The 23,103-nt window shown below is 51.3% G+C and overlaps 1 protein-coding gene across 3 annotated transcripts in view; it reads right to left on the bottom strand.

Annotated features, from left to right (window-relative positions):
- Positions 1-775: 775 nt before the first annotated feature.
- Positions 776-23,103, bottom strand: part of TRIM62 (tripartite motif containing 62) — a 30,745-nt gene continuing 8,417 nt past the window's right edge. For 2 of the 3 annotated variants that reach the window (XM_081057845.1, XM_081057844.1), the window contains exons 3-6: positions 17,315-17,410; positions 12,507-12,763; positions 11,585-11,700; positions 776-2,893 (exon numbers count right to left, since the gene is read on the bottom strand). In XM_081057845.1, coding sequence (XP_080913971.1) covers positions 2,343-2,893; positions 11,585-11,700; positions 12,507-12,763; positions 17,315-17,410 — 1,020 coding nt within the window. In that variant the 3' untranslated portion in view covers positions 776-2,342. The remainder of the gene's footprint in view (positions 2,894-11,584; positions 11,701-12,506; positions 12,764-17,314; positions 17,411-23,103) is intronic. The other variant, XM_081057846.1, reaches the window with a different exon arrangement.

Here is a 23,103-nt window from a genome sequence, read left to right as displayed (position 1 = left end):
TAATCCAAGATCCATCACTTACCAATGTGAGACATGGGACTATAGGGAAGTCATGTCCTCTCTCTGAACCTTATTTTTCCACTTCTGTAAAATGGGCATAATACTACGAGGTAGGACAATTAAGCTCGCAAACTCATCCTACAAAAAGTGCTATATACCTTGTTGCTGAATATCACTATGGTCACCTTCGAAGTACTCCATTTGGGAAGTTATGTACAGATGCCAGCACCTACTCCACCCTTCAAAGCAATTTTGGAACTCTTTTTTTGGAGTGGCTATCAGAGCTGTCATTGTATTACCCTTGATATCCTGAATGTCATCAAAATGTCTTTCTTTCATTATTTCCTTTATCTTTGGGTAAAGAAAGAAGTCACTGGTGCCAGATTAGGTGAGTAGGGAGGATGTTCCAATACAGTTACTTGTTTACTGGCTAAAAACTCCCTCACAGACAGTGCCATGTGAGCTGGTGCATTGTCATGATGCAAGAGCCATGAATTGTTGGCGAAAAGTTCAGATTGTCTAACTTTTTCACGCAGCCTTTTCAGCACTTCCAAATAGTAAACTTGGTTCTCTTTGTTCAGTTGGTACAAATTCATAATGAATAATCCCTCTGATATAAAAAAAAGTAACATTGTTGCAACAAGTTTACGAACTTAATTGTCAGATCTCTTATCTACCCAGTAGGGTGCTTTGTGGATTAGCCATGCTAATGTATGTACCTGCCTGCGACAGAATAGATAGGCCTTTTTGTTTGTCAAAATGAATGGAACTGACTACTGGTATCCTGTAACTTTAATTTAATACAAATTCATCATAACTCACAAAGTGGGCAACATTTAAAATAAAAATACTCCTGACGGTGGCCCAGATTCTGGTAGATGAAGGGTAGGGTGAGATGGAGAAGTCCTCCTGCCCAAGCGAGGCCCATGTGGGCAGCAGTTGTGAGGCAGGAGCCCCCCAAGTTCAGCTAGTTCTGGCTCCTTTGGGATGGGTGTGGTCAGAGACTCCAAGTTCAGAATCTAGGCCCCAGGACTAGAAAGGAAAGCCAAGGTTGGAGAGACATTTCAGCTCGGTCCTGCAGGCTCATCCCTTGGGCTCCTGTCCTTGGTCAGGGACAGAGCCACAGAGCAGGACATCTGGAGGCTTTGCTGCTTCAAAGCCAAGGCCTGGAGGTAGAATCCATTGGCAAACACCATGGATGGGCTTGTTCGACATCCATTCTAACTTCCTTCTACTGGGCCTCTTTGTATGGTTGAGGCTGGAAAGAAGAAAACGACATTTCCCAGACCCCTTCCAGCCAAGGTTCTGGATCTGATATATGTTTTCTCAAATAGAATCCCTCATAGAGATTTGGATTTGGGAACTGAATTGAGCGGGAGAGAGGCAGGCCTCAGGACATCCATTTGCTGGCACAGAGAGTAGCAGTCAGCGGCTTCCTGAAGCAGTGGCTTCCTGCACATGGGAGCAATGTTTCTGGTCAGGAGAGACATGATGAATCTGGCATCTGGGAGCTGTTCCTGGAAATTCAGCAAAAAGTCTGCTCCTCCAGCCCTTCATTTTGCAAAGCCATCAGGGACCTGTTCATAAATCCTATCTAATTAAGCTAGCTAAAGCCGCTCTTGTTTTCTACAACAGGATCTTAACGGAGATAGATTTCAAGCTTGATGAGAGGTCGCAGCCAACAGCCCCTCCCAGTACTCAGGTCCTCACTAACACAACTGCTCCCCGAGGCGTCCCCACACCCTAGCCTGGTCCAGGAGGCCTGGCTGGACCCTTATCCAAGCTGCGGGGGATCTCCTTCATCCACTGATGCTTGTGCTACAGCCGCCTTTAGGCTACTGGGCTCTGCATCAGCTTTGGGATGTGCCGACATCCTGGGCTGGGGTCAAGGGTAAAATGGCCCATCTGTTAGCTTGGTCAGGGTCAAGTCTTAGGCCTGGGAGCATGAGAGGGTTCCATGTGTCTTTCAGGCTGCCAATGGCTGGTAACAACACTCTGACACAATATGACGTCAGCGCATGTGGGCAGGAGGGAGACATAGGGAGACAGTCCCCTGCCCCTGGGAGGATGGGGATGAGGGTTGGGCAGGGGCTGCCCTGAGGAGGAGACATGTCGTGTCCTTGGACCAAAGCGGGATCCCCACCAAGGTCAGAGCTACAGAACATCACTATTGGAAGCGAGTTTCGGAATCACGGAGCACAGCCCCCAGTTTACAGACAAGGAAAGGGAGGCTGAAGGTAAACAAGTGGCCCGAGAGCTCAGGGTGGCCGGGCGGGGTGTCTCCTGGGCAGGGCTCTGGCTGGAGGTCGGGGTCCGGGCGCCCGTGGGCCCCCTCCGCCGCATTAGATGCGGACGGTGTTGATGCGTAAGGGCTGCACGTTCTTGCCGTTGGCGTGGCTCTGCCCGGGGCTGAAGTAGGAGCAGAGCTTGCCCGGAAACTTCTCGCGGAAAGTGTAGAGCCACGACATGTCCTCGGCGTTGTAGAAGATGAGCAGGCCTTGGTCGTAGTCCAGGAAGACGCCCACCTTGTCGAGCTTGTCGCGGACGTTGAGCCGCGTCCAGGGCTCGGTGCACGCGCTGTACTGGTTGCCGTCGTGCATGACGATGCAGTAGAAGCCGCGGCTGGGCTGGATCTGGATGCTGCCCTTGCGGCTGGCGGCCTCGTGCGCCAGGCCGATCACCCACTGCGTCTTCTCCGCCACCACCACCTCCCAGTAGTGGACGCCGCCACTGAAGGCCTCGGAGCCCAGCACCGACACCTCCACGTCGAAGCGCTTGGGCGAGTCCTGCAGCGGCTGTGGGTGCAGGTTGCCGTAGGCCACAATGGTGCAGTCGTCGGACAGGATGAGGCGCTGGTGGGCGGTGCCCGGGTCCAGGGTCAGGGCGGCTGGCACTGCCGGGGATGGAGGAGGGCGGGCAAGTGAGCGAGGGAAGGCTGGGGGCCCGCGCGGCGGTGCCCCCCCCCCCCCCAGGGCTGGGTTCCGGCGGGTCCCCGGGAGGCCGTGTGGCGCTGAATACAGGCCTGCCCTCTCTGCGCCTCAGCCTCCTGTTTGTAAAACGGAAGGGTGATGGCGGAGGCCCTTCCAGATTTAAAGTTGGCTGCAGAGGAGCAGGAGCTACGGCTGCTTGTTCAGGGCAGAGGTAGTGGGCACTCCCATAAAAGTTTGTTGAATAAACTAGGCTGAGGTCGAGAATTAGGGAATTTCAGAGCTGGGAGGGAGCTTAACAATTATCCAGGGGCTGGATAATCCCCCTCGGGGTGATTTGGAAATTTGTGAGGGTGTTAGATGGGGTGGAGGGATGCTACGTGCCCTGAATGAAAGGCACAGCGCGGTCACGTGCCCCCCCACCCCCACCCGGTAATTTTCAAAAGTTCCACCAGATATACGTGTGGATGAAAAATCTATTTTATAATGATCTGAAAATACAACTTAACTCCATTTTATGTATAAACACGAAATACTTTTTGTACAGTTTTAATATCTACTGAGTATTTTGGAATGCAACTGTCATGCGAGCTGAGAGATGACTGAATTTGTTTTGTTTGGAACTTCACTGAGAATTGTTAATGTTTTTGGAAACTACATCTCTAACAACAATGCCACTGACTGATAACCTACCTAGTTTGGGCTGCATTTGAGACAGAATGGGGTTTTACCTGATTACTTCATTACGTTTTCTAATGTCGGTGTGAGTGAGCAGCCACATTATTTTATGATAAATAATTTCCTTCTGCTTTTCCTTTATATTATAGTCAGAGCACATACATAGGTATGTGGATGTATACGCTTGAAATTGTGTAAAGGTCATTCTCTCTTTCAGACATTCCAAATTATTTGTTATGAGAAGTAGATACTGGGTCTGAAAGAGCTGAAAAATCATTAATTCTAGGCCAACTCTCGCATTTGACAGATGGGGAAAATGGAGAGGAGACATGACTAGTCTCAGGTGACCCAGCAAACGCTGGCAGAGCCAGGACTAATCGAGGCCAAGTGCAATCCGGCCCCAGCTCTCTCTTTCAGCCTGCCTCTCACTGGCCACCCCCACCCCACTCAGGCCCAAGGCTTTCACTCAGACTATTCCTCCACCATCTCTTCTCTGCTTGTTGTAATCACCCATCACAAGGCTCAATTCCAAGGCTCATCCTCTGGGAAGCCCTCCTGGTTGCTCAGCAGGTGTGCGCCCTCTTTTCTCTGAGATTCCTTTACTTTGTTTGTGCCCTCTCCCAATATGGGGAATAGTCTTCTATGCCCACATCTTCCCAGGAGGGCAAGGACTGTGTACTATCCAAACAGGCTCTCCCTTGTGTGCCTAGCGCATGAAAAGGCTCACCAAATTAAACTGAACCAGCTTGTGTTGCTCTCTGGGCAGGCAATACAGGCTGGGTCACCTGGCTCTGGGCTGGCCACAACGGGCTGGCCACACTGGCTTAGCAGGTCTGCCTCTCCAAGTCTCATGAACCCTTGCTGAGGTCTCTGTTTACTCTTTCCCCCCTGAGGGAGCTGATGTCCAGCCAGAAGAAGGGGGGACCTGGAAGCAGCCTTCCTTAGCCTGGATGACCATTTCCAGGCCAGAGCAAGACAGAGGGTAAGACAGGTAGGAAGAAGGAATCCTGTCACCAGTTCCTCGGAATGAAGGAAGGACTTTATCTGGCTGTCCGGTGTTTTCCATATCGGTGGAGCAGGGACGTGGTAACATTTGCCTGGGGCATCACCCCCTACTTCAGTCACGGCTGTTGGCTGTGTACATGCACAGAAATAAAATGCCTCAATGGTGGCGACTGTCCCCAACAGGGAGCAACAGCCAGCCCCTGAATTGTGCTTCTGTCCATACATCCACTAACAAAGCTGACTATTGTCATATCAAACTCCTTCCATGAACTGTAGGAGTAAATTTCGTTTTGCATTTTACACTCTTCTTTCCTGTTCTTAGAACTCAGAGAGCTGCATGGAAACAATTAGCCCTGTGAATAGAGGGGTCAATGGAAACATAATTCTCTATTGGGGGTGGGGGGACATTGAAGAGGAAGAGCCATGAGAAGGAATCAGAGAATCAAAGTGTTACCCTGTCATCTGGTCACAGTGCAGCTCCTGCCATGTGTAATGTAGGAATTCCCACAGTGGGGTCAGGAGGTGAGAGGTGGAGGGGGGTGTAGGAAGTGTGTGTGGGGGGGGTGGGGGAGCTAAGGAGAGAAGAATCTAATCAGACACAGATGGGCCCCTCCTACTGGCCATGTAGATCTAAAGCAGAGGGGCAGAGCAAGCGTAGTGCCAAAGTGTGGGCAGCAGTTCTGAGTGCCCACAGGAACCTGGGCCTTATATCTGAGGTTCCCAGGATGATTTGAGGAGACCAGCAACAGGCAGAAATTGTCACTCAGGGCAGAAGGAATGGGGCGGGGAGCGGACAGTAGCACACGGGAAGGAGGGCTCAGCTCCAGACTCTTAAGCCTATGTAGGGCAATGTGGGCCAATTCCACTGAATCGGGCCACTGAAGAGTGGGGAGGGTGCTCTGGGAGGCAGCCAGGCGGACTCAGTGGTTCTGAGATTGGGCCGACAGAGGTGAGCCTACAGGAAGGAGGAAATCCTGCACTGAGTGCCAGGTTCTGGGCAGAGAAGTCCAGGGGACTGGGTGAGGACAGGACCTGCCACTCTGTAGGTGGGCCTAGGGCAGTGAAGGTGGGGCTGAGGGGTGGGCCTGGCGCTCTTCTTAGGCAGAAGGCATGGCCCAACTCTTAGGAGGTTTTCACACCCCAAAGGGTGGACTGAGGGCCACCTCCAGGGCCTCCCACTTTACCTTAAACAGAGGGTCCTGTCTTCTGGGCCTCCCTGCAGCCCTCCCTGAGACAAAGGCTGGCAGGAATAACAGCCTTGAGGTCAGAGAGAGACCCAGAAGAGAACATGGCAACCCTTTTCCCCCTTCTGGGAAGTCAGATAATACCTCCAACCATCCTTTATCCTCAGGAGAGATGACATACCCAGCAAAACAAATCTAGTCTCCTGGGGTTCACTATTTTACAGGTCAGAGCTCTTTTCTAGGTCCCAAGACACTGTTTTATAAAAACAATAAGCAGGCAGCCCATCTGGTCTCCAGGTGAGTTCTCCATCCATTTAAGCTTCTCTGAGACTTTGAGGTCAGAAGGCATTTGAGAAGGAGCGTGGACCTCCGAGGCCCCAGGAAATGTCTCCAGACCATCATTAACCACACTCTACAGTGGTCCAAGCAGCAGAGAATCCCCACAGCACAGTACCATCCCTTGGCAGCAAGTGGAGTGTTCCTCTTTGTTCTCAAGGACAGTGGCTTTGAGCCTGCAGAGGCCGGAGATACCATCAGCTCTTTCCTCTGGCCAGCCCTTAAAAAATTCTGGTCCCTTAGGCCTCCCTCCTCCTCAGGCCATCAGCTGCACAGTGCTGGCCGTCAAGAAACATTTTCCACCCACTAGCTGATGGGAATGCCACAATAGCCTCAGGAGCACAAATTACTGTACCCATTTTTCAGAAGGGGAAACTGAGGCTCCAAGGAAACTTCTCTGAGTTAAGTGACTTGCTCAGGTTGCCACTTGGGGTGGAAGTAGAGTTGTTACTCGAGCTAAGGTCTTTTCACTCATGTTCTTTCCTATATGTGATCCCAGAAAGCCTGCTCAGCAAGACTGAGGAACCATGTGATATTCATAATAATAATAGATAGGTATCAAGTACTTACTAAGTTTCACAATTATTATCACAAATAAATGATTTTATTTAAGTCTCATACCTATCCTGGGAGATAAATCACACCTTCCCAATCTCTGTTTTACAGATGAAGAAACAGGCTCAGAGAGGGTAGCGATTTCCCACTGTCACACAGCTAGGTAAGCAGTGAACATGCTGGAAACCAAAATGATTGGATTCAGATAAGCAGGGGGAGGAGAGAGCAGCCCAGGAGAGGGAGGTGGTACGAGCAAATGGAGCAGAGTCTTGTGTCTTTGGGACAATGGCCATCTGGCCTGGCTGGGGAGGAAGTTTGTGCCTGGGAGCTGGGGCAATCAGGCTAGGCAGCTGGAGGAGCGTTTCCAATGTCAGCTGAAGAGTGGGACGGAGGGTGGGGTTGAGGGGGTGGGGGGGGGAGTGGTAGTGGAGAGTGAACGTTCCAGAGCAGAGGAGTGACAGGTGCTAGGTGGAGTTCTCAGGTGACCCAACAGGAAGCCTGAGCTGGAAGGGGGGCAGGCCGGAAACTGCTAGAATCCATGGGCTATATCCCTGGGGGTTCCTGCCCCTCCCATCTGGACATAAAAGGCCTTAGTGCTGGCAAAGGAACCAGAGTGACTTCACAGGCCCTACAGACAAAAGAAGGGTCCTGCTTAAGCAGGTCACTGTTCTCTGAACTCCTCAGGGGCCTCTGTCCTTGGCAGGATGTTCAGGCCACACACTACTGCTCCCTCAGCTCCCCTCCCACTGGCAGCTTTCTCTGGGGCGGTGGTTCTCAACCGGGGTGATTTGCCTCACAGGGGACATTGGGCAATGTCTGCAGACATTTCTGGTTGTCACTGAGTGGGAGGGATGGTATGCCATGTAGTTGTGTAGAGATCAGGGATGCTGCTAAACATCCTACCACACGCAGGACAGCCCCCTCCAACAAGGAATTATCCAGCCCCAAATGTCAACAGTGCAGAAACTTATGGGTCAAGCAGCAAGTTCCTACATCCATGTGCTCACTTGTAAGGGAGTTGAAAACGGAACACTAGCAACCCTATTTTACCGAGGAGGAAACTGAGGCTCAAAGGAGGAAGTAGCTTGTCCAAGGATGTGTGGCAAGTGTCTTCAACCAATATTTATTGAGCACCAACTTTCTGCCAGGCACTATTCTAATAGCAGAAATGAGACTAGGACTCATTCATTTCTGTGTTCATTCATTAACAGACATTTACTGTACTGGCTGCTGGGGATATATAGTAACGAATCAGATCCCAGGATGTGCTGACTGAAACCCCCTCAGAGCTCATAGTCTAGTGACAGAAGTAGCCACATAGACGCTGACAAAACAGTGAGACCAGGAAAGACCAGGGCTACCTGGAGAAATCCAGGAAGGCTTCCCAGAGGAGGTGTTTATAAACAAAGACGCGAAGGAGAGGAGTTAGCCATCAAAGATTGAGGTTTGTGTAGAGGGATCCAGACAGAGGGAACAGCATGTGCAGAGGTGTGGAGGTGGGAGGATATGGCTCATTTAAGACCTGAAGATGGTTCAGTTGTGGCTGAGTGTGATATGAAGGGGAAAATGAGAGAATGGCAGGGCCCAGATCTCATAGGACAGTCAGGCTGAGGTGCCTTGATTGCCTTTTTGAGTTGTCACAGGAATGCAGTAGGTGGCAGCTGAGACAAAGAGAGCTCTGAGACAGTGTGCTTGAGGAGCTTCCCTGGGTCAGTGGCTGGGGAGGGGCAGGACCCTTGGACGTGCTGCTGTCTCCTTGAGTTATGCTGCTTCACCCGTGGTCCTCACCCACCTGGGTCCCCATGTGGAGGTCTCTCCAAGGCTGGGAGGACACAGATCCCCATCCCAGGAGGATAGCCTGGAGCCCCACCTCATCTGCTGGAAAATGGGTTCTCCCCCCAACTACTGACCTCTTTGTCAACAAGGGCACAGATCCAGATTTAAGAGTACTAGGAGGTGTGTCTTCACTTCTGTCAAATGGGTAATGAGGCTTTCCAGTCACCTTTGTCCAGCATTCACACCCTCAGTGATTGGCCTCAGCCCCTCTCCATCCCTCCTGGGAACACCCAATCCTGAACATCCCGGGATCATTCACGACCCTGCCCTCCCCCCTGCCTTTGTCTATGCAGTCCCCTACACAAGGGACTGCCTGCACCTCCAGGCTCCACTCTTCCCTGAGTGGCAAAGCTCTCAGCTTTCAGCACCCAGTTCAAACATCATCTGTCCAGTGATGTTCACCATCTCCTGGTTCCTCCTCTGCCCCATCCAAAGCCTCTCGTTGCTCTCTCTGGGCACTGTGTAAGTTGCTTGTCATAGCCCTTGTCCCACTGGACTGTCAGGATCTATTTGTCCATCTGTCGCCTCTGAACCCTGAAAGTGCCTCAAGGGACTTTCAATATTTGTACATAGAAAGAATGAATCCAGACAGGTAGAAAGAGTTCTGACTGCTGTGTGACCCAGTGAGCCTCTCTGAGCCTCAGTCTCTCCAGCAGCCTTCCAGGGTTGGTATGAGGCCAGAGAATGGCTGGTTAGTTGAGGGGGTAAAGACACAAGCTCTGGGGTCTGACAGATATGGGTTTAAATCCTGGCTGTAGCTTGTGACCATGGACAAGGCCCCAACAGCTCTTCGCCTCAGTTTCCTCATCTGAAAAAATGAGGATAATAGTGCCTGTCTCCTAGGGAATATTCCCTTCTATATCCTTGTCTTGCCTCTAAAGGACATCATGCCTGACTCAGGAACGCATAGGTTCCATGTTGCTAATAGGCTGGAATCCGAGGCCCTCTGGGTTGTGTGATTTCAGAAAGGCATTGATTTCCTAGTCCCAGGATCTACTAACTCTACTAGAAACCTGTTCAGACTTTCCCCTCTCTCAGCAAACATCCCATTACCTCCTCTCACCCATCCTCATCTCTGCTGATGAGCTTGCTTCCTACCTCACTGGGAAAGGTGAACCACCAGTAGAGAATTCCCGTGAGCCCCCCCGCCCACTGCCCCTCTGCTCAGTGCCCATTATTCTACCTTTTCTGAGCTCCCAGCAGAGGCAGCAGCAGATCCCACTCCTTAGCTCTTACTCCAGCAACTCTCCTATACCCCCAATTCGGCCTTCTCTTCTTGGGCCTTTCCCATCACTCTTCACTCCACAAATATGCTGTTATTTCTTGTCTTCACAAACAGCCACTGCCACATTCTGTCTCCTTCCTTAAATAAAACTCCTTGAATGTATTGTCTCCACGTGCTGTCTCCACTTCCTCTCCTCTCATTCTCCCTTGGATGCTTCCATTGGGCTTGCCGTTATTGCTGAAACAATGCTTGTCAGAGGCACCAAAGACGTCTTCTCCATGTCGCTAGACATGGACAACAGTCGGTTCTGGGTTCTGCCACACTTGACGTAGCTCGCCTTGGCCACCACTAGCCACTCTCTCCTCCTGGAACCACTTCCTCCACTTGGCCTCCAGGACATCCCAGGTTTCCCTTCCACTTCTCTGGCTACTCCTTCTTAGTCTCCTTGGCTGAGTCCCTTCCTGTCCCTGACTTCTAGCAGTACCCCAAGGCTCCACATGTTAGAGTGGCCCTGCGTCTCTTCCACCTCCCTCACTTCCTAGGTGACCTCGTTCAGGCTGACTCAGTACTGTCCGTGTGCTGCTGACACCAGCCCCGACCTTCCTCCTGTGCTGCAGACTTGTCAGTCCAACGTCAGCCTTCTCCACAGCAGCACTGAGACATCTAATGGCGTCGCGAACCTCACATGCTCACAGCTCCGTCCTTCCAGTTACCTCGCCACAATCATTGTAGGCTTCCTGGTCTTCTTTCTCTCACACCTGAGATCTAACCTATTAGCAAATCCTATCGGCTCTCCCTTCAAAATACATCCTACAACTGATCACTCCTCACCACCTCCACTGCCACCACCCTGCTCCAAGCGGCCATCATCTCTCACCTGCATTACCGTAGGAGTCTCCTAACCCGTTTCCCAGCCTCCACCCTTTACCCTCTTCAGTCTTTTCTCAACCCAGCAGCCAGGGGCATCCTTTAAAAACTTAAGCCAGCTCATGTCACTTCATCACCCCAAACCTTCCAATGGCTCCCATCTCACTCAGCATAAAACTTGAAGTTCTCACGCTGGCCTACAGGCCCTCATGGTCTGGCCACTGCTGCCTCCCTGACCTCCTCACCTGAACCCCTCCCCTCACTCACTCCATTCCGGCCACACTGGTCTCCTTACTGTTCCTTGAGCATGCCAGGCTTGTTCCTCCTCAGGGCCTTTGCACTTGCTATTCCTACCGCCAGGAACACTCTTCCCTGGATGCCTACATGGCTCGCTCTCCTTCCTTCAGGTCTTTTCTCCCATGCCTCCTTCTCAGTGAGGTCTTCTAACTGGGTATCCTACCTAAGATCTCTATCCTACCTCAGCATCCCCGAGACCCCTTCCTTACCCTTTATAATTATCTAATAAACTGTGTATTTTCCTTATTTACTTTTGTTTTCTTTCTCTCTTACACCCTAGGATATAAGACCCACGAGGGCAGGGATTTGTGCCTATTTTGGTCACTGCTATATCTCTAGCACCTAGAATAGTGCCTGGTGAGAGGTAGGTGCCTTACATGTACTATACTTACAGAATGAACAAGTGAATGTCCCAGGGCCTCAGTCTCTCCATCTAAAGAATGGGAATACTAATAACCTACATCCTGGGGTTGTGTGAGGATTCCTGGAGCTGAGCAACTGTTCAGGTGCCCAGCACAGGCCCTGGAATGACAGGAAGTGTTCAGCAAGGCGCTCTTCTCATCCCTCTGCCCTGCCCACACGCTGTAGAGAAGGGGCGTGGGTTGGGATTTGCTCCATGTAGCTTCAGCCCACCATAATCCTTGCCTTTTGGTGAGTGGCACGCAGGGCCTTACCTGGGTGGATGTCCTGGAACAGGGACTTCCAGATGGTGTACTGCAGGGGGCCTGTGTACTTGGAGGTTGGGAAGTCTTCGTATGTCAGATTGGTCTCATGGATTTTCCCTTTGAGCCTAGAAGGAGAGCGGGAGAGCAGGTTGCACTGGGGGCTGGATTCCTGTCCCAAAGCTGGGGCCCGACAGCCACCCTCAGGGCAGCTGACATAGGACGAGGTCATGCATGTGAAGTCTGCCGGCCTCACATTCAAGTGCCTGATCGTACTACTTCCTACCTCTCTAGCTAGTAGCCTCAGTTTCTTCCTCTTTAAAATAGGTGCTATCATGGCACCTGCCTTGTAGGTTGTGAGGATTACATGGCATAACATATATAGAACGCTCAGCACAGTGTTTGCCTCAAGGTCAACACCAAATACATGATGTTAGCTATCAGTATTGACCATCAACAAACCAATAATGAAGTGCTATTGTTACTAAACGCGGCTCTGGGACCCGAGAGACCTGAATCCTGGCTCCCCACATACTAGATGGCCAACTGATCTACCTTCTTTGTGCCTCAGTTTCTACATGTGTGAAATGGGGATGATGGTGGAAACTACCTTTAAGGGGTCTCGTAGGGTTATAGTAGTATAAATGTTATTATTTATTATACATAATATCCATGTTTTTATAAACAATATATGAATTTGTAATATAATATACATAATATATTATAACACCAGTAATATACTATATATGTATATATTAAGACATATAGCCGTTAGCCTGGGCTCTGGAACACAGCAGATGTCCTATATGTTTGATGAAGATGTGAATGAATGAATTCTCTGCTAACCACCCCGTCTGCCTCCATTCCCAGCGCCCTGCATGGGCTGGGGGAGGGGTACACACCTGGGGAAGGCCCCCAGCAGGCGGGCACTTACCGCTCGGACAGCGAGGCCACCCCGGCCAGGAAGGTGTGCCGGTCAGTTTCAGCCAGCCGCTCCTGCAGGATCTGGGCCCCTTCCTGCACCTTACGTAGCTGCTGGCTGTAGCGCTGGACTTTCTGCTCAATGTCAGTCAGTGTGCGTGCTGTGTCTGCCTCCAGTTCCTCCAGCATGGCCTTCTGCCGCTCACGCAGCAGCCGGTGCAGCCGCTCGAAGGCCTCGCCAATGGTGGTCCGCAGGCTTTTGGTGGAAGACTGTGGGGACAGTCATCAGGGTTATGTCAGGGAGAGCAGACAGGGTGATGCCTGGGTGAGAGGAGGAAACCAAGAGCCTTGGCATGTAGAGAGGAAAGGGCGGGAAGGGGCATGCTTGGTGGGGGGAATGGCACGTGCAAAAGCATGGTGGTATGAAAGGACTGGCATGGCCAGAGATTGCAAATGATTCTATGTGCCCCGTTAGGAAACAATGAGATGGTCTGGGTGAGACAATGAGGCTTGAACTACAGGCTCAGCAAAGGGACATGACTTGAAAAACATTTAGGGTGTCAAAGACACCTTTGGCCCTGATGACTGGCTATAGGCAAGAAAGGTGTGAGGATGCCCAGATTTCTGACTTGGGGGTCAGAGGGATGGGAAGCTGGGGAATGGGGTGGGAAAGAAACTGGGAGGATGAGAGGGGGCCAGGGAGATGTTGAGTTCAATCTGGGACACAGTGAAGACTTTACTTTTAAAAAATCATTCATGGGCTCAAGCAAAGATGACAGATATCAGAGAGCTTTATAAACTGCAATGTGCTAGGCAAATCTTGGTGCTCACTTGCCCTATCCCGCCACCCCTGAGACCCTCTGGCCAAGGAACAAGAGCTGGAGTTTCAGACCTTTATCAAATGAGGCAAACATGGATGTTCATGGTTCTTTTGGTCCCCAGGGGCATGCCAGGCCCAGGAGGGAGTTGAGTGGTTAAGGACACGGGCTATGGTGCCCAACGGCCTAGGTAAGGATCCTAGCTTTGGGTCTTAGCTGTGGCAGCCTTAATTGCCTAATATCTGTGAACCTTAGTTTTCTTATGTGAGAAAAGGGGGACACAACTACATTGCAGGGTTATGGTGAAGATTAAATGAGGGAATGTTCACAAAATGCTTGGCATTGTTTGCGGTGCAGAGAAAGAGCCTGGTTATTAAAAGGATATCAGTTCTAACCGGCATGTGCTGGAAGTCTTAATTGAGAGATGCCTTCTGAACTATGGCCTGAAGGATGAGCAGGATCTCAACTGGGGGTGAGGGGAACAGAAAGAGGGAACAGCACGAGTCAGGACGACAGCGGGCACAGAAGTACGGCCAGGCTGCAGCAGCGTGTAGGGCCTGCCTCTGCACTGTTACTTTGTGGGATTCTGGCTGGGAGTTCACAGAGTCAGGGACCCCGCTGTGTGTAGTGCCCAGGGCTCCGTGGGAGGCTCAACAAAGGCTCAATTAGGGCCAGTTCCCTCCCTGTCTTGGCTGCCTGCCTGCAGGAAGAACTGCTGGCAGTGGGCCAGCCTCCCTGCGCATGCCCACCCAGAGCGCCAGGCAGACAAAGGGGTGGAGGAGAGGCTGGGGACGAGCAGCCAGGCTGCCTGTGGCCTCCCTGAGCTCCTCGTCCAGGGAAGGCTGAGGCTTCTGCAGTGGCAGGTTGCACATGAGGAAGGTGGGGCCAGCCCTCCCTGCATCATCTGCCACTTCCCTCCAAAGGCCCCCAGATCCCATGGTCACACTTCAGGTCCCTCCTCAACCACGCTGCAGCAGTGTTTGGCCCACTGGCCACCATCTACTAATGAAAAGTTCTGGTTTGCTTCCCACCTCTGTGGCTGTTCCCTCTCTGCCACCATGTTCCTCAGGGCTTGTCCAGGCCAGCTCCTCTCATTCTCATCCTACATGCCCTCCCTCATTTTTAGCTCCTCCTGCTTTGAGGATGGCTCCCAAGTCCTTATTGATGACCTTGCATTTCTCCTGAGCACCACATTCATCTTTCCACCTGCCTCCTCCAAACATATCCCTGGGATCCCACAGGCCCTCCAATACTCTTGGTCCACAAGTCAACTCTGTCTTGGCTACCAAAATCATCACCAGAGTGTTCCTTCTGATGCGCAAACTGGTGACAGCTGATCCGACATTTAGGAACCTTTCTGATGACTAGTAAAACGCTCAATTCCTTAGCCTGGCATTTGACGCCCTCAATTGATCCCAGCTTACGTCTCTGGCGCCATTACATTGTAATCCCACCTGCCTAGAATAGACACCTTCCCCCCTAACAAATCATTTATTCAACTGGCAAATTCCTCCTCATCCTGCAAGACCCAGATCAAAAGCTAGCTCCTCTGTGACATCTTGCCTAACTTTTTCAGGCAGTTACATAGGTAAATATTCCCAGAGCATTTGTAAATACTTCTTAATCCACTGTCCCACATTTTATATGGCTCCCCAGCTAGTGGATCAACCTCTCCTGGGTGGGAGTGATGTCTTCCTCAGCCCTGCTCCACCTGCCCCCATTGCCTGTCCCAGGGCCTGGCACAAGGCTGGCAGTCAAGACCTGCCTGAGAGGTGAAGGAGGGAAGGGTCTTGCCCAAGATTGCTCTGCAAAGGTGGGTGCCGACTCCATCTTCTTTCTAGGGTGGGAGCCCAGGGTCTCTAGGACAAGAGACGATGGGTAGAGGCAGGAAGAGGAAAGCTCAAAAGCAGAACATGAGAGTGACAGCCACCCAGGAGACCCAAGCATGTTTCCTGACCTACCTGGTTTGCTGGCCACAAACTCAGAGATTTTGCTGAGGACATCCCAGCATGAGGCTGGAATATGCACCAGGCTCTGACAGAAATGGACAGGAAGCTCCCAATTGGCCACTTACTAGCTCTGGGGCCTCAGGCCAATCCTTCAGCCTCTCTGTGCCTCAGTCTCCTCGCTGGTAAAATAGAGATAACAGTTCCTACCTACCTCATAATGTTTTGTTTTGTTTTGTTCCCCTATTCATGTGTTCTACAACTATTTACTGTGTGGGAGGCATTGTGCTAGGTTCTGGGAGTCTTGCTGTCATGGAGGCGACATTCTGTGAGGATCAGAGAGACAGTGAATGGGAAACACAATTTCTAGCAGAGAAATGTTTAGCTCAACTGGTGTGTCCCAGTTACTCTAGTTCTTCCTAGGGCAGAGCCACCCCTGCTTCACCCCCAATCCCTTTGGTGCCGTAGCTGGGAAAGCAGCCCCCACCCCAGCCTACCACATCCCTGGGAACACACAGGGGCTTGGAGAAGCTGGGGCCATTTCAGAAAAAACAACCTGCCAAGAATGCATCACTCAGTCAGGCCCGACCAAGGAAAACATTGGGCTCAGGGAGGGAGATCAGACAGGCCCTTAGGCTGGGCCATTGGAGGGGCAGGCGCCGCAGGAAAGCAGAGTCAGGCACCAGGTGAAATATGACCTCCAAAGCATCCATAGGCATTTCTTGTATAAACACCCCAGTCCAGACAGGAAGCAGGGCTGGGGGAACTGCAGGGGAAGGTGGCCCCACAGGACCCCCCAGAGGTAGACAGATGGACAGGAAAGCAGGGGAGGAAGAGGTCAGTGGAGAAAAACAATGGGGAGGGGTGGAGAAAAGAAGAGAATGCTGGGGAGAAAAAACAGACCATAATATTCCCCTCTCACCCAGATAGAGGCTTCCAGTTGCTTCTCTTTACCTGAGAGGTGTAGAATCACCAGGCAGATGGGGAAACTGAGGCTGTGAGAAGCAAATAGACCACAGTCCTGTGACTGCTTCTCATCTGTTGCCCATGGAGCGTCCTGCCCAGAGGCCCTCGGGAATGTCCCCTGAAGAAATGTTTGTCATGACCTCCCTGAGACCCCACAGCGGGTTGGTGGCCAAGCTAGGGCACAGATCTGGATTTCCAACGGGCTCTCCGGGCCCCCGGATGACCTCTGGAGGCCCAGAGCATTCCTAAGGCTCTGCTCCAGGTGCTGCTGGCAGCGGCACCCCTGCATGGAGTGGAGCCAGACTTAAATCACCCAAGAGCTTAGCAGCCGGGTCTGGGTCCCCAGTTCTTGGTCCCAGAAAGACAGGGCAGAAAACAAAGCGAACCTTGCCCAGTTAGTGAGCTATCTGTGCGGGGAACTTAGAGGGAGCTCCTTAGAAATGTGCTAGGATTCAGAACTTCAGAGCTGGAAGGAGACTGACAGAGTCCCCACTGTACAGATAGGAACACTGGGGCCCCACAAAAGTATGCACTTTACTCAAAGTCATACCGTGAGTTACTGGCTGGATCAGAACCCATGGCCTTCCTCTCATGTCAAGAAAGAAGGCGTTTCTTTTTAAACCATTGTAGCCAGAAACTGCAGGGTTCGGCCTATTTTGCAGTCCATATCCTAAGGCCTGAGTTTAAAAGGGGAGGTAATATCAGGATTGGGCCACAAATCATCAGGAGATCTTCAAGGGAACATGCTCAGGGTTGGCTCCTTGGGGAATGGGCATGTTTCATAACAAGAGAGGAAAAAAGACCCCTGCAGGAGCAGGGAAGGAGAAAGGGCTCCACTTTTAACCTAGGCAACAGGCCAAAACCCTTGGCCTCAGTCACCTGGAGTGGGTCCCGCCCCATTCACCTTTGCTGATGCCCCAGCTTTGGCTCCCCCCCAAGGCTCCTCCCCTCTCAAGTGATGTTTGGCCCCTCGAAGCCCCGCCTCCACAGCAAACCCGAGTCCCCGCCCCTCTCCTTCCCCGCTGGCCCCGCCCCAAGAAGCCCCTACCCCGACCCAGCCGGTTCCACTCGGGTGCCCAGGCCAGGTTCACCTTGGTCTCCGCCAGCTGTCGCTTGAGCAGCTGCAGCGCCTCCGTGTGCTCCCGCTCGCTGTCCTGAAGGGCCTGAAGCTGCTCCTTCAGCTCCCTCTGGAACAACACAAGGCCGAGATGGAGGCCCGGGCCAGACCAGGTATTCCGTGGTGATGCAGAGCCCAGCCTCGACCGCTGCAGGCGCTGGGAGTTATCCCGGCCTTGTCTTCCCTTCTTCCAGCACCCTCCTCCCATCACAGTTCGACAACCACCAAGTCCTGTAGTCTCTGTTCCTAAGGACTTCCAGAGTCTGTTCCCATCTTTCCACCTTTCATCTGGAATTTGGCAACAGCCTCCTCTTTGGCATCCGAGGAGCTTCTGGACCGCCACATACATTCTGCCCCACCCTAATCTGGTGGCCTGCGGTGGCCGGCGCTCCTTGCTTAGCACCCTCTGAGGAGAACCAAGACGTACCACTGTCATCGCTAAGATTAACTGACAACATTCTCTTAGTGCTTCCAGTGGGCTGGACACTCTTCTCAGCCCTTTGCTTGTATTGGGTCATCAAATCCCCTCACTAACACTGAGGTGGGCACTACTATTATCCCCAGTTTCCAATGGAGAAACTGGTACAGAGAGGACAAGAGACCGTCCCCAAAGCGTACAGCTAAGCATGCAAGCATCAAGCCAGAAATGTGACTCAGGCAGTCTGCTTCTGGAGATCACTGCTGACATGTTTTCAGCAGTGATGACACCCATGATAAACAAGAACAGAAATCCACAATGGGACATATCAAAATGTTAAATAAGGATAGGATCAGTATTACTGCCTTTCCCTTTGCCTCACGTTCCAATAGGGCTCAGCACAGCATTGCGAGTCATCTTGTCTTTACTTAAAAATGAAATATTTTGTTCATCAGAGGTGGGGTTTTCTTTGCATTAATTTTGATTTTTTTTAAATTGCATTAAATATTATTCATCTTGATGACTGAGTTTTGGGGCGCCTGCTTCAATCTTGTGCCCGAAGCAAGTGCCTCACTCCTCATACCTGGTCCCACCTCTGTCTCCACCCTCCTTCCCCACTCACTCCCATCCGGCCAAAGTGATCTTTTTCCTGTTCTTCCATCATTCTGAGCTTGTTTCAACCTTACAACTTGGCACTTGCTGCTTCCTCCACTCTCCACTCTGGTGAACTCCACCCTCAGATTCTCTCCTTCGTGATTCCTTTGCATCATTGATGTAGCAACTCAGCTGCCACCTCCTCAGAGAGGTCTTGCTTGACCCCCCCCCCCCCACCTACAGCGGCATCCCTTGCGCCCTGAATCCCCACGTCCTGTTTCACAGTCTTCACAGAACCATCTGCTGTCTGGGACGATCTTGCTCATTTATCTGACCATGTGTTTATTGCTCATCTCCTCTACTAGACTGTGAGTGTCATGAGGGTAGCAACCCTGTCTGGCTTGTTCATTGTTCATTCTTCTATCCCAGTGCTTACAATAGTACCTAGCACACAGTAGGGCCTCAATAATTATTTGTCAAATGAACGAATACGGTGTGCAGGTGGGTGCCCCCCATGCAGGGTCCAGCTGTCTGCTGGATTGGGCATTTAGCCCATTGTATCATAACTCGTTGTTGTCTTGTCTGTCCTTCCTCCATCCTCAGACTAGCCCATGAGTCCTCCAGGCCTTTACAATGGTCCCTTTCCATATTCCCTGCACACATCAATGGCCTGGTACTGAGATGGAACTCAAGGGAGTTTACTTTGTGAATGAATTGCCATGGAAATAGCCTCTGGGCGGGGTCTGGGTCTCCTAGTCAGCCTGGGCTGTGAGTGATGCCAGGGAGCTGACTTACCTGTTCACACCTCCTACCTACTCATTCATCTCATCAGAGCAGGGCAGGCCATCAAAAAACATCTAGTCCAACTAATTTTATATACTAGGTAGCAAAAAGGGAAAATAATCACGATGAAATGCTAAAGGAAGAATGCAGAAAAAATTATCTTTGCTTACTATCCATTATTCATGCCACAAATGCTTATTGAGCAACTACTATGTTCCAGGCACTGTTGAGGCACTGGGGATACAGCAGAGAACAAGACAGACACAGTCCCTGCCCACAGGGATCTTCCAATCTAGTGGGGAAGACAGATAATAAACAAGGAAAATAACACTAACACCAGATAATTATCTATTATGGTCTGTTCTCTAGAGCAAATAAGCTGTATGGGATGATGGGTAAATTTAGGTAGGTTGGTCAGGGAAGGCTTCTCTGAGAAACCAGCATGAAAATAGCAGTTAGACAGAAAAACAGGAACAGCTTATTTTGTGAGAGTAGAGAACTTGCACAGACATACTGGTTGGAACACTGGTCGCCACCTCAGGCCATAAGGCAACTATAAAGATGGAAGTCACAAGCTAAAACACAGAAGTAGAAGGAAGAAGGAGTCTGGGTCCCTGCCGGGTGGCCACATCGCCACTGGACTCAGTGATGTGCTAGGAAGCTTGCCCTCTGGAACGGGGTGGGGGGAAGCCCCAATTTACAATGCTTGCCAGTTTCCATGATGTAAATGTTCCCACCAAAGCCAGTTTCAAGCTATCAATGTGAAGTCACTGGACATGGAGCTGGGAAGAGGTTTGAATAATCATCTCTTAGGAACCCAGTGCAAGCTGGCTCCAGCACACCACTGCCTAGGGTCCTTTCCTACTGACTTGTTTTACATGGAGGAGAAATATACCCTCATCTAATTTCAGCTCCTTTAGTCAAGTCTCTATTACTAACAGCTGAAAGTCATTCCTAATGGATTCCTGTACAGCTGAGTCGTTGCAGCAGATGGATCTCATTCACCTCAGAGTGCAGAATGACTGCTCCTCAGGCCCTCCCCGATGGCCTTGGGTCTGTCCAGTTCAGGACACTCTGGCTGAGATGCAGATGTTTGCGTGCATGGGCCGAGAGCTACAATCCTCCCCCTTGGTGGTCCTCATGAGTCTACAAAAGACCCAGCCACCCAGGCAGCTCTTCAGGGTCTCTGAGAAAACAGCCCTGGAGGCCACGTTCCCGACATTGCTCAGGGCACCTGAGGGACTCAGACAATGCCTTCCTGCTTTCAAGGGCTGGGGAATAAGAACAGCAGACCTGCCCTTTCCTCTTGGACCTTGGGAGCCATGGAACACTCATTTGTCCATTCCACAAACACATGCTGAGGCCTCCCTGGGCCCCATGTGGTGCTGTAAGCAACAGGGAGAGGGATGAGGGAAAAGTCCCAGCCCATGATGCCTCAGGAAGGGTGCAGATGAGTTGAAGGAAAGACAGGGACACAGACATTAACATCACAGTGAATGCTGGAAGTGTTAGGGGACCCCAAATCTGCTCCTCCTCCCCTGTTCCCCATCTCGGTGAAAGGCACCCCACCCCCACTGCCAACGAAGACAGAAATCTGGGCGTCATCCTTGACATTGTCTACCCACCAATCCAATCAGTCTTCAAGTTTGCTCTGGAATTTGTTTTCTCCTCTTTATATCTTCTGTACCCCCTCTTCCTTCCCCCTGTTCGGTTTTTAATCACTTCTTTTCTGGACTGTGGCCCCAGCCTCCTCCCTGCCCCCTGCACTCTTCAAGTGGCCCACAGCGCAGCTGTAGTGACTGTTCTAAAGGACAGTATGTCCCCATGTCTTCCCCAACGTCTTCTGCCATATTTCCACGTTGTCTGGGGAGAAAGGCACACAACCTGAGCATGGCATTCAAGGCCCATCACCCCGATTTCTTCTCCAGCCTTATTTCTTGGTCCAGACCTGCACTGTCTAATACAGTAACCACTAGCCACGTGTGGGTACGTAAAAGGAAATTAAAATAAAATAAAATTGAAAATTCTGTTCCTCAGTTGCACTGGTTGCACATTTCAAGTGCTTAGAAGCCACAGGTAACTAGCGGCTACTGTATCAGACGGCACAGATGAACAACCTTCCATTATTTCAGAAAGTTCTATTGGACAGGGCTGCTGTAGATGCACGAAGCATCTTGCCATGTTGTCTTCCAGGACTTTGCACCTGCTATTCCCTCTTTATGGAATGCGCACCCGTTTTGCTCCCCTTGTTAGACTCATACTCATCTCTTAAGACCCAGATCAAATGTCACCTCCACTGAGAAGCCTTGTATCAAACTCTCCAAACTGTCCTTAGCTGGTCCTGCATGTACAGTGCCCTTCACGTGCACCATTATGGCACACGGTGCATGTTAATTACAAAGTTACCTGTCAATCTCCCCCACGAGACTGTGCACTCTTGAGGGAAGGGACTGTGTGTGATAAATTTTTACACTCTTAGTACCTAGGACAAGGCCAAGCACAGAGTGACTTGGGTAACAGTTTGCAGAACGAGTCTGGCCAGGAAAGAGAGTAGGCTGGGTCAGAGCTCACCTTGGAAAGGGTGGGAGGTGGAGAGAGCTCTAGGCAGGCAGCTGTGCCCCGGAGGGCTACAGAGCCTGAGGGAACAGCTAGCTTAGGAAAACCAAACCCTGGAACCCACAGGGTTCCTGAGCTCTGCTTCCACCCCACCCCCACTCCCACCCATCCCCTTCCAGGCCTGGGATCAGACCTGTGATAGGAGACTGGCTCAGCCACGCACTAGCTGTGTAACCCTCGGCAGGTACCCTAACTTCTCTGTGCCCTGGTCCCTCAACTGTGAAATGGGGATAATATTACTCATTGGGAAGGTGAAATGAGATAACAGTAAGAAGCATTTAGCCTCATAGGGCAGAGCTTGGCATACACTGAGCACTCAGGAGGCAGAGCAGTCACAATGTCCCACAGGAGACTTCTCCGTCATTTCTCCATGTCCTCACCCCTCACTGTGTCCAGGCCTCTCCCTGCCTCCTCAGGTGGCCAGAGCAGAAAGCGGCCCCAGGGACCATCTGGTTCAACCCTCTGGATTTCTAGAACAGGAAACTAAGGCCCAAGAAAAGGGACTGACTGGCCCATAGCCACACAGATTGAAAGAGGAGAACCAAACAACCGGATAATTTACTCCCAGCAGAGGTCAGACAGGAAACAGAAAGCTATTGATAAACTCCTAAAGTGACAGGGCTAACTGCAGTGGAGGATACTTGTGATGCCCGAGCTCAGAACCAGAAGGGCTGGAGGTGGTGTGACCTGGGCTTGAATTTCACAGGCGTCGTGTCACCTAATTCTCACAAGCTCAAGAGGTTATCACCTCCATCTCGCAGAGGGATAAATGGAGGTCAGCGAGGTAAGGCGGTTTGCCTAAGGTCTCACACAGCTCGTAAGGGGCTCTGACTCCTCAGCCACTCTGTCTCCCACTCAATTCAGTACAGCCATCGTGTCTGGTCACCCATGGTCAGGCTTTGGGCTGGCCACTCCAGGGGCTGTAGGCACAGTTCTTGCCTTTGAGGAGTTTGCAGTTAGTGGGGGAGGCAGAAACGTGAACAGGTAGACGACAGGGAGAACAAGATAAACATGGAGGGAACACCTAGGCATGAGTCCAGCCGCCATGTTTGTGACACCCTCCTGCCGCCTCAGTTTCTGAATCTGTAAAGTGCAGCTAATAACAGCACTGGCTCAGTGGTGTTGTCAGGATTAGGTGACTTTATTCATGACCCGACAGGACGCTCAGGATGTGCTCAGTCACGCTCAGCTGTTGTCATTATCATCACAATAATGACAATTATATGTGAAATAGGGACTCAGACCTGGGGAGGGTCTAGAAGAGTTTATTTCTGAATGGAAAAAGGATCAGGGAAGACAGATGGGCAGGGTTCCTTCAAGTCTGCAGGGTGGGGCCAGAGCATTGCAGGTGG

This window comes from Rhinolophus hipposideros (genome assembly GCF_964194185.1).
Source record: "Rhinolophus hipposideros genome assembly, chromosome: 8".
Taxonomy (NCBI): Eukaryota; Metazoa; Chordata; class Mammalia; order Chiroptera; family Rhinolophidae; genus Rhinolophus; species Rhinolophus hipposideros.
Note: the sequence above shows the minus strand (reverse complement) of the source record. Positions and strands in the feature narration are given on the sequence as shown.